This window comes from Mustela lutreola, chromosome 1, assembly GCF_030435805.1.
Source record: "Mustela lutreola isolate mMusLut2 chromosome 1, mMusLut2.pri, whole genome shotgun sequence".
Taxonomy (NCBI): Eukaryota; Metazoa; Chordata; class Mammalia; order Carnivora; family Mustelidae; genus Mustela; species Mustela lutreola.
In genome coordinates this window covers 227422906-227435057 of record NC_081290.1, presented here as the reverse complement: position 1 = coordinate 227435057, position 12152 = coordinate 227422906, and the positions used below count along the sequence as shown (strand labels likewise).

The following is a 12152-nucleotide window of genomic DNA, read 5'->3' as shown; positions in this document are numbered from 1 at the left end:
AAAGACAGACTCTTAACCATAAAGAACAAACTGATGGAGGCACCTGGGTGGCTCAGTGGGTTAAGCCTCTGTCTTTGGCTAGGATCATGATCTCAGGGTCTTGGGATCAAGCCCCGAGTAGGGTTCTCTGCACAGCGGGGAGCCTGCTTCCCCCTCTCTCTGCCTGCCTCTCTGCCTACTTGTGATCTCTGTCAAATCAATAAAATCTTTAAAAAAAAAAAGGAAAAAGAACAAACTGATGGTTACCAGAGAGGTAAACCATGGGTAGGTGGGGGGATGGGTGAAACAAGTGATGGAGAATAAGGAGGGCACCTGCTGTGATGAGCACTGGGTGTTGTATGGAAGTGTCAAATCGCTATATTGTACACCTGGAACTAATGTAACACTGTATGTTAACTCTATCTGAATTAAATTAAAGTTAAATAAAAAAAATAACAGAGGCACCTGGGTGGCTCAGTGGGTTAAGCCCCTGCTTTTGGTCTTGATCTCAGGGTCCTGGGACCGAGCCCCAAGTCAGACTCTCTGCTCATCGGGGGGCCTGCTTCTCAGTCTCCCTCTGCCTGCCTCCCTGTCTGCTTGTGATCTCTCTGTCTCTGTCAAATAAATAAATAAAATCTTTAAAAAAAATAACATGGAGCATGCTACCTTGGCAATTTAGCCTCAAAGTTTAATATTAATGTATAGACAGCACTTTACTTTCTAAATGGTCTGTTCTTGGTGTCTTAGGAACTTCCTGCTTTTCCCTCTAGCTGGCTATTTTGTGACCTACAAGCCACTGTGGTAAACAGGTCTGTGACGCAGGGCTGGGACTCATGAGGAGTTAGAGTGCACGGCCCACAGAGGGAGTTAGAGCCTTGGACTGGAGCCCCGGCAACATTGCTTTCTGCACTGTTTACCCCTTAGCATCCTTACCTGAGCAAGAGGAATAACGTCGCAACCCTGTCTATCTTTGTTTCTTTACACTCAAAGGAGACCGCATTAAGTCTTTTGTCATCTGTAAGTTCCTCTAAAAACACCAGACACTTAAATCATATCCTGTTCATCTTGACCTAGAGATATAAAAACTATCACCACCACAACCACTACAGGGAAAACAGTGAACCAAGCAGTTAGCACTCACGTTGTGCACCTCCATCCATTTCTTACCTTCCTCTCAACAACGACAGGGAGCATCATCTCAACTTTAAAGATGATTAAAACCTCAAAGAGGTAAAGATACCAGGCAACTAAATCGCAGGCCTGGGACTCAAGTAGAGCTAGCGTGCCTTTCAGATTCCCTGTGAGAGCAGCCCCGTTACTGAATACATACAGGAGGGAGGGGACAAAGGGAAGGAGGAGTCCTCAGCTCAGAGGATTCAAAGGGGTGAGGGCTTCCAAACAGTGGATGACTCCTGAGTCCATGAATAATTCATCAAAGCTCTGTGCTGAGAGCTGGTTCTTTTTTGTGTGTGGTGCATCTGGTCAGGGACAGCTGCCTACCACGGGGCCACAAACGTGAGGACTTGGACCCGTCTGCTCATAAACACAGCTCAGAAATGCTTTCTGCTCTCTTACTCTGGGGACTGAAGGCTATTTTGATTCCCAGAGGAAGATGGGGCTCTGATTTTTGCTTGTGTGCTTGCGTGTACTCCACCCCTCCCCCTCCCACACAATCACACACGAAACTCCACACATGTGATATGAAATCTTGATATTCTTGGAATTGCTTTTCCTTCCTGAGCATCGTCCCTAGTTTCCCTTAGGAAAGAGCTCTCTGTCAAGAGGTTGTTTCCTCCATCCTTATGCCAATAGTCAGACTCAGTTTCATTCCTGGTCTGTTCTGGAGCCTAGACATTTTTGGCTGGAACATGTGAGGAATCGGAGGGTGGCAGTAGACAGAAGCTGGGGGTGGCAAGAAGGCTTTAAAAGAAAGTCTCCATCTGCCGTACAATCTCTTCCAGATGAAAGTGAAAAACAGAAGGCTTTTTTTTTTTTTTTTTAAATGGGTCCCATTACAACCCTTACATAGAGAAAGAAAGAGGGTGTGTGTGCTTGAAGGAGGCTTCCCCAGGAAGAAATTTCTCCAGGACCAAGGACCGAGTGGGGATAGTGCCTTGCACAGCTCCAGGGGATAGCTCTACATGGAATGCAATGCAAGTACTCCTCTGGGCACTATCGAGGGGCTGCCAGGGGTCTGAGGTCTATCTTGGTGAATCCAGAGAGAAGCAGAGTCACTGGGCGAGAAGATAATTTTAGCTCTAGTCAACAAAAGGACACTGGGACTTTAATCACGGGACCTGTTCCTATAATCCCAGAGTTGTGATTCGAACTCAGGCCTCCTTCACCTCCAGCCTACAAGATCGCCAGGGGTGTGTGATGACTGGTTTAGAGCCCTAGAAGCTACTAAATTCTTGGAATATGTCAGCCGAAGAATGGGAGCCATCTGGGTTGATAAACCTGAGGTAAACCTGAGCAGCTGTAAGACCCCCTGTGGAGGGGATGAGAGAGCACTTCCAGTCCAACACTGTAGGGACCAAGGGGGCAAAATTGTCTGGGCTTGGTGCTGGCACACATTCGCATTTCCCGGAGGTCAGAGACAAAGCACGTATTATAATACAAAGTCAGATCTGGGTTAGAGGAGGCTCCTGGTTCTGTCATTTTCAAGCTATGTATTTTGAGTCAAAACTGCTCCTACTGCAGAGGATTCCTATGAATTTTTAGTGAAAATTTATGCAGAGCTCCTACTTCACACAGAGTAGATGCTGAATATATAGCTCCTACTGCTTTCCTTTGTGACCATTGAGGGTTAGGCATCAGTACAGGGTGCTTTCCACATAAGGTGGCCGCTGACAGACACCCGAGAGACTGGCTGGTTCTCAGGAAGCCACAGCACAAGGAGAGCAGTGTTGTTTTCAGGAAGCCTCAGGGACAGAGGATGGTGGAGAGCCCATGTGAACCTGCCGAAGCAGGCATGAGGACAGAGAGGAGCTGACATCCTGGAGTGCTAGGCAGGGAAGAAGAAACAGTCTCCTTACTTGAAAAAAATGGGAGCATAGTTGATAAAAGTGATGAAATGGAGTAAGTGAAAGTAGGTAGTCAGGTATTAATTTCCTTCCTGCTTTGCCTCTAATCCTGACTCTCAGTTCAAAAAACCCCACTGATTTGGGTGATTAAGTTTAAATTCCTCATCTGAGGGTTTTATAGATATAATCCATTTTTAAGAAAGTCTCTAAATTAAAACATAACCCATTATATGTGGTTGAATCTTTTAACACACTAGATCCTCCTATGAGAGGGAAGAAAAGCCTACTGTCTCCCTCAGAAAGATCTCACAAAGAATCCTAACCTTCTGTCACAGACAACTAACATCTTTGCTCTGGTAATGAAACCACCTGGCATCTAATAAAATAATCCCCTTAAAAAAAGAAGTCAAAGGTTTAAGGCAAAATATTTTTTTAAAAGACAAAGCTGGTGAAAAAATACTGACTTGATTATTTGTCACGTGCCCTTAAAACCTTCCCTCCCTCAGTGAGCTGGTGGGGCACGGGCTGGGGTCCAGCTATGGTGATGCCTCTATCCCAGCACTCCCTGTTAGTGGTCTGTCCCTTCCACTGGACGATGATCTCTGAGCACTGGAACCTACTGGTCATCTTTGTAGACTCAGGGTTTGCGACAAGAACTGTCACAAAACAGATGTTCCATAAAGCTTTGCTAGATGAATAACTGAAAAAACAATGTATGAATGGGTGAATGCCTCTTCCTACCAAAGCAAGCAAGTGTGGTTCCACTCTTTGTATTTGAACTATATTTAAATCCTATACAGTAAAATTAAGGATTCAGACATTAATTACTTTTTAAATATGTGATTAAAAATATATTTGCACCAAGAGTAATTTTTGTTACATCTCAAGGATATTTCTCTCAGTTGGAACACCTCTAATCCCACAAGGAAATAATTTAATTAAAAGCAATTTGCCAGTGGTGGGTATTAAGGAGGGCACGTATTGCATGGAGCACTGGGTGTTACACACAGTGAATCATGGAACACTACATCAAAACTATTTATGTATAGTGATTAACATAATAAAAAAATTATTAAAAAAATTAAAAAAGCAATTTGCTCATATAGATCAATGGAACAGAACAGAAAACCCAGAAATAAACCCACAATTATATGGTAAATTAACCTTTGAAAAAGGAAGTAGGAATATGTAATGGGAAAAACACAATCTCTTCAACAAATGGTATTGGGGAAAACTGGACAGTTACTTGCAAGAGTAACACTGGACCACTTTCTTGCATCATCCACAAAAATAAACTCAAAATGAACTGCAGACCTAAATGTGAGACCTGAAACCATAAAAGTCCTAGAACAGAACACAGGCAGTAATTTCTCTGACATTGGCTATAGCAACTTTTTTCTAGATATGTCTCTTAAGGCCAAGGGAAACAAAAGCAAAAATAAACTATTGGGACCTTATCAAAATAAAATGCTTCTGCACAGCAAAGGACACAATTAAAAAAAAAAAAAACTAAACTAAAGGCAGACTACTAATCAGGAGAAGATATTTGCAAATGGCATATCTGACAAAGGGCTAGTATCCAAAATATATAAACAACTGATACAACTCAACACTCCAAAACAAACAATCCAGTAAAAGAATGGGCAGAAGATATGAACAGATATTTCTCCAAAGAAGATATCCAGATGGCCAACATGAAAAGATGCTCAACATCACTCATCATCAGAGAAATGCAAATCAAAACCACAATGAGCTATCACTTCACACTTGTCAGATAGGTAAAATAAAAAACACAAGAAACAACAAGTGTTGGTGAGGACATGGAGAAAAAGGAACGCTCATGCACTTTTGGTGGGAACGCAAACTGGTGCATCCATGGTGGAAAATGGCATGAAGTTTTGTCAAAAAGTTAAAAATAGAACTACCCTAGTATCCAGTAATCACACTACTGGGTATTATTTACCGCCAAAATACAAAAACCCTGATACAAAGAGACACATGCACTCCTGTGTTTATAGCAGCATTATTTACAATACCCAGCTTATGGAAGGAGCCCAAGAGTCCATCAATAGATGAATGATGTGTATGTGTGTGTGTGTATATATATATATATATATATATGAATATGAATATTCCATTATATATATATACAGACTATATAATTCCATATATAAAAATAAATATGAATATATTCATATATATTATCATGGAATGAGATCTTGTCATTAAGACAAATACCATATGCTTTCACTCATATACAGAATTTAAGAAACATATAAGCAAAGGAAAAAAAGAGAGACAAATCAATAAACAGACTCTTAACTATAGAGAACCAACTGATGGTTACTAGAGGGGAAGTGAGTGGAGGATGGGTGAAACCGGTGATGGGGATTCAGGAGTGCACTTACAATGGGCACTGAGTAATGTATAGAATTGCTGGATCACTATATTGTACACCTGAAATTTATATAACACTGTGTATATATATATATATATATACTGTGTGTGTATATATATATGTATACTGTATATATACCTATACTGTATATATACTTATATATACTGGAATTAAAATAAAAACATTAAAGCAGTTTGCTTTCTGATTACTTCTCCCCCCCCCCAACATACCTGTTTTCTAAAAAGTTAAGGTATATTTTGGACCTCTCACATTTTTAAAAAAATTTTATTTATTTATTTGACAGACAGAGATCACAAGTAGCCAGAGAGGCAGGCAGAGAGAAAGGGAAGCAGAGAGCCCGATGTGGGGCTCGAACCCAGGACCCTGAGATCATGACCTGAGCTGAAGGCAGAGGCTTTACCCACTGAGCCCACCCAGGTGCCCTGGACTTCTCACATTTATGAAAGCTTTGAGACTGGGTTGGGGGAAGTAGTCTTGTTTTCCCCACCTTGTTCTTTTGATTCCTTTTTTATTCTTCCTCTCTTTGCTTTGTTTTTTTCTTTTTTGCATGAAATGAGCTTTTTATTCCTTCATCAGGAACAAAATAAAGAAAAAAACAGAAAACACATGAAGCCTATAAATGACAAAGATTTGGGGAAACCAGGAAATTCCATACAGGAAACAAAGATTATACCAAAGATTTTAAGGGTAAAATGGGGACTCCTAATCCTTCTGCAAGGAAGAAGAAAATCAAAGAATTCCTAGGACAGGACATCTAGCCCAGGCCTAACAGACTACATAATTTAGAGAGCTTGGCACAAAGCAAAAATGCAGCCCATTCAAAAATTAAGAACTTTGACACAAATAAATAGAAAGATATATCATGTTTATGGATTGGAAGAATTAACATTGTTAAAATATCCATGCTACCCAAAGCCACTTGTAGATTCCCGGAAATCTCAATAAAGATTCCAATGGCATTTTTTACAATAATAGAAAAAACAATCCTAAAATTCATATGGAACTACAAAAGATTCCAAATAGCCAAAGCAATCCTGAGAAAAAAGAACAAATCTGGAAGCATCACACTTCTTGATTTCAAACTCTATTACAAAGCTGCAGTAATCAAAACAGTATGGTATGACCTTTTTTTTTTTTGACTATGTTTTCATAAACAGACAGATAAAAATCAATGGAATACAACAGCCCCCCACATGTATGGTCAACTAATATTTGACAAGGGAGCTAAGAGTACTCAGTGGGGGAAAAGATAGTAGATAGTGTCTTCAAAAAATGGTGCTGGGAAACCTGGGTATTAACATGCCAAAAAAAAAAAAAAAGGAAACTGGACCCCATTCTTATACCACTCACAAAAACTAACACAAACTGGATTAAAGATTTAAAGGTAACACCTGAAACCATCAAACTCCTAAAAGACAGCATAGAAAAAAGATTCCTTGACATTGGTCTTGGCAATGGGTTTTTTGGATATCACCAAAAGCACAAACAAGAAAAACAGAACAAATGGAACTACATTAAACTAAAAAGCTTCTGCACAGCAAAAGTAAAAAGATGAAAAGGCAACCAAAGAAATGGAAGAAAATATGTACTTTCAAACCACATATCTGATGAGGAGTTAATATCCAAAATATGTAAGGAATTCCCACAACTCAGTAGCAAAAACAAGAACAAATAACCCAATTAAAAAATGGTCATAGGATCTGAATAGACATTTTTTCCAGGGAAGATATTCATATGAACAAGTTACCTGAAAAGGTGCACAACATCATTAACCATCAGGGAAATGTAAATCAAATCAAAACCACAATGAGCAATTATTGACTCACACCTATTGACTATTATTAAAAAGATAAGAGGTAAGGGCTAACAAGCAAGCAGAGAAAAGGGAACCTTTGTACACTGCTCGCAGGAACGTAAACTGGTATAGTCAGTATGGAAAATGGTATGGAGGGTCCTCAAAAAATTAAGAATGGAACTACCATATAATCCAGCAACTCTTTGGGTATAGATCTGTAGGAACTGCAATCATTACCTTGGAGAGATAGCTACAGCTCCATGTCCTCTCCAGCATTACTTACAGTAGCCAAAATGTGCCAGCAACCTGGGTCCACTAATGCATGAATGGACAAAGAAAATTCTATAGATATACTATCGCCCATCTGTAAGGAATAAGCAAGGGTTCCTCACACCCTTGTCACTCAGGATGAAACTGTGAAAAGTCACTCATGCCTACGTCCCACCCTGAGATTCCTAGCAAACTGATCTGGCACAGATCCTTTGCATCAACATTTTAAAAATTGTCCTCTTTAATTCTGTCGTGTGACCCACTTTAAGAACTACTGATTGAAGTTCTCCACCTGCCTCAGAAAAACATCTGTTTCTCAGTCATCCCCAGGTTGGGGATGAGCCCAAACAAAATCAAAGAGCATTTCTGCAACTTAAAAACTCAGTTTAAAAAGTTAGGCTACCCAGAGCATCTCAGTGGCTCAGTCAATCAAATGTGGGACTCCTGGTTTTGGCTTGGGCCATGATCCTCGGGTCATGGGATCAAGTCCTGCGATGAACTCTGCATCAGCCCCACGTGTTGAGCCCCAAAGCCCCATGTTGGGTTCTGTGCTCGGAGGGGGATCTGCTTGGGGATCTCTCTCCCTCTTCCTCTGCTCCTCTCTCCACTTATACTCCCCGCACGCTTTCTCTCAAATAAATAAATCTTAAACAATACAAAGTTGGGCTACTCTTTTGTGAAAGTCAACAAAACCCAAACATATCTCAGTATTTCCACCTTTTACCTGTCCCCTCCCATGTGAATATAAAAGAACACTGGATTATGCATCAACAAGAATCACAGAGGACCCCAAACCAACAGACAAAACAATGTGGCAAGTGTAACTGTGCAGGGCAGTCTGAAGCAGATGGGCTAGAGCAGACAGAGGTGGACCAGAGCAGGAATCCCAGCGTGAGCTGCCCAACAGGCTGAGTGTCAGGTAAGAGCACAGAGCACTAGGAAGCAGAGGGAAGGGGGGAAAGGTGCAGGGCTGACAAAGGAGGTGGTGCTGAGGGACCTGAAGAAACGCCCCAAAGTACCTTAATTTCATCATCACCTCAACACATTTCCGGTTCCCATCTGAATGTAAGTAGGGCCAGGGGTCCCTCTGGTTTTCGGCCAAACCCTTCACACTCTTAACTCTTTGCCATTTACTCCTCTGCAGAGAGGAAAGCTGCTCTCCTTGCTTAGGGAGTCCGAAGGCCTTCATCGTAGCCCCAACAGCTAAGCCCCCTGCAGGAAGCACCTTGTCCCCTGGGAGAAAGGTTCGTGTTAGTCCTCCTACCTGTGCTCTCCTCAGCCTGATTGAAGCCACAGATCTGGCAGATGCTCTGGACCCACTTATTCATGTCCTCCTCCGTCTCGGCCACCAGATAAAAGGTGCGCTCACTGGTCTTGATGTCAAACACAAAACTATCCTGCAGCTCCTTCTTGTTGAAGGTCAGGCCCGCATCCACCTGCTCACAGAAGTTCAGGTTGATGATCCTCAAGGGCTTCTTAGAGTGATCATTCTTGTAGTACTCCAGAACATCTGGGTCACCGCTCATCCGACCACTCCGCAGGATAAACCAGCGTTTCTTCCAGGCCTGAATAAGAAGGAGGAGTAAGAGGGGGAAAAAGTTATTAGTAATTTCAAAGCATCTCACAGGTGTTCAGAGAGCACTAGGTTAAGGGCAGGGACTGTTGCACCTGCAGGCTGGACATGGCCTCACCTCTCTTTCATACTTCCCCAGAGTTTAAAAATTGGAGGATGATTTTAGAATGCATGTTAGTGCAACATTTTACTATGGAAACAGGGTCTTATCACTATGAAATGAGAGGTGGGATTCCCATTTTTTAGATCAAGAAGTTAGATGGAGACTAAAACATTTCCAAGGAATTACTCCCTAGGTTAGAATACAGACTCAAAGCCCTAGTACTTTTATTCAGGTGGAACTTGCAAAAACTAAAGCATCTCGGTATATGGACAGGGACCCCACCAAGGCATGGTGAGTTGAAGAAATGTCACATGTAGGAAGGAGCAGAAAAACAAGTTCCCAGACTGTTAGTCCACTGTGCTTTTTACCAAATGATGATGCCTTGGAAGAGTCACACAGAAAGCCTTCTACAACTTCTCGGAAGCACAGACCTTCAGGACTGTTTTCGCTCTCTTGCTCACTGTGATGGCCCGAGTACTTATGATCGGGCCTTGCACAGATGAAGCCCTCAACACGTACTACTGAATAAACTCCTTGTATCACGCCATACAATAGAATTTAACACTTGATTACATATTACGCTGTCCTCTACATTCCATCTCTTCAACAAGACAGTGCCATCTGTGAGCAGACACCATTACAAAGTGGTAAACAGATGTAACAGGTAATGGCACTTTGGGGAGAGTCTACGTTTAACCACTAACTTGCGGTGTGATCTGCAGGTTAAGTCACTTCCTACTTTGGAGCTGGCTTCTGTGTAGAATGAGAATCAACATCACCACTACCTGCCGTAGCCACCTGGCAGAGCCAGAGCCCTTGCTACACAACCCTGACTCACGACAAATGCCAAGGACTGGATTACTGTATTGCAAGGGGGCCTCCAGGTTACCCCCAGATCCTACCACAGTTGCCTAGTCTATGATTTTTCTCTTGCTCTTTGGCAACAGTCTATGAAACTTCTCCCCTTTAAATCTCCAGCATGTTCACTCTTTTTGTTTCATAGAAAATATAAGCAATTAAGGGAATTTACACATGCTCCCTCACCAAATTTACCCACCAGCCTGCCTCTCTAGTAAAGTAGCCTGTTACTAAAAAGCATGCACAGTTCATCTGATATAAAGCCAACCCCTTCCATTTGTGCACCCCCTCTCACCTACAAAGGGACACCACTGGATCATTCTCCCATTCTCTGGAATCACTGCATTTTTCCTTCCTACTAGGATCATTCCCTTCAGGACACCAACATTCCTCATTCTGGGGAAAAAAAATTTAAAGCTTGACTTGATCCCACATTCCCCTCCAATTCTGGCCCAGTTTTCTGCTTCACTTTACACTAAAACTTCAAAAAGTTTTCTATACTACTGGGTCTTTTGTTTTCTCTCTTCCCATTCTTTTTTGGAAAGCTATCTAATCAGGCTGCCCCACTCCTATCATTGACAGAACTCAAGAAAGGTCTCAAAGACATCAAGGTGGCTAAGGACACTTTCAGGATTTACTTGCTCTCTCAGCAACACCTGATACTGGTTGTTATGTCATCTTGGAAGCACCTTTTTCCCTTGGCCTCAGAACTCACCCTCAAATCCCCTATTCTCCCTGATCTCACTTTTTCAGGCTCCAATGTTGGTTCCTTCTCATCTCCTTGACCTCTAAATATTGGAATGCTCCCACACTCAATTCTCAGACTCTCTTCTCTCTCTACATCACAGCTTAACCATCTACTTGCTGCAACTCCCAAATTTATTCCTCTGGCCAAGACCCATCTATTGAACTCCAGAGTCTTCTATCTAACTCTTCACTAATAGGCATCTTAAACCCAATGTGCTCAAGACCATTCTTCCTGCAATCTTCCCTGTCTCAGTTCACAGCGGCTTCCTCCTTCCAGGTGCTCAGATGAAAAATCTTGAAGTCATCATTGACTACTTTCACATTCCAATTCTAATCCAACAACGAATCCTATGGGTTCGAACAGCTCAAAATACAAGTACAATTGGTCTCTTTGCATCTCCACTGTTACTCACTTGGTCTAGCCCACCATTTTGTGGTCTTCCTTTTTCCACCCTTTCATCCTGCAACTGAGGCTCAACATGGAAGTTGATATAAATCAAATCATGTCACTTCTCTGCACAAAATTCCCAAAAGCTTTCATCCCAGAGTAAAACCCAAAATCTGCAAAATGGCCAGTGGGTCTGACTTAACGGTCACCTTTCTCCCATCCTACATCTCTTACACTATCTCCTGCTACTCTCTACCTTGGCCATTCTGCTCTCACCACATTGGCCCCATACTTCTGCCTCAGGGTCTTTGCTCTAGGTGTTCCCTCTGCCTGGAATACTCTTCCCCCAGACATCTTCCATTCAAGTCTCTATTCAAATGTTCTATTACTGGGTGTAGTGGGGGGCATTCCTGATCAACCAACCCTAACACTCTCTTTCTCCCTTACTCTGCAATAGTGGTCTTACTACTTCTCATACCACCCAAAATACCACATTTTTTTGAGTTTCTGTCTCTACCTCCCAAAATGCAAACACCAGGGCAAAGATTGGTTCTTTTTATTCCATGCTGCACCTTCAGTCTTTAGAATAGTGCCTGACATATAGCTGGCTATCAATGAATATGTATTGGATTAATTGACTAATTATTTTTCTTATGTGAACTCCTTACAGCATCTAGTAGGTTATAGGGATATAACTGGTGCCTAATAAGCCTTAGACTGAAATGAAGAAAAGGTATAGACAGGATAGAGCTGAGGGAAATAAAAAAATAAGCACTATTTATTTAGTGACCTAAAATCTTGCCCAGGCCACTGCCTACAGAATTCTGTGTGTGTGTGTGTGTGTGTGTGTGTGTGTGTGTGTGCATGCAGCAGGTGCTTGCATATACAAGTGTGTGCATAGCAAGGAGCATTTTTAAAATGTACTGTCAATAGTTTAGCTTGTGCTTCAGTTCATGTGTCCCCTTCAGTGCTTGTCTCTGCAGAAAGGGCTATCTCC

The 12152-nt window shown here is 42.0% G+C and overlaps 1 protein-coding gene across 1 annotated transcript in view; it reads right to left on the bottom strand.

The window, feature by feature from the left end:
- The window catches only part of GAB2 (GRB2 associated binding protein 2), a 189283-nt gene that overhangs the window by 44938 nt on the left and 132193 nt on the right, over positions 1–12152 (bottom strand). The window contains exon 2 of the mRNA XM_059187936.1: positions 8751–9051. Within this exon, the coding sequence (XP_059043919.1) occupies positions 8751–9051 (301 nt within the window). The remainder of the gene's footprint in view (positions 1–8750; positions 9052–12152) is intronic.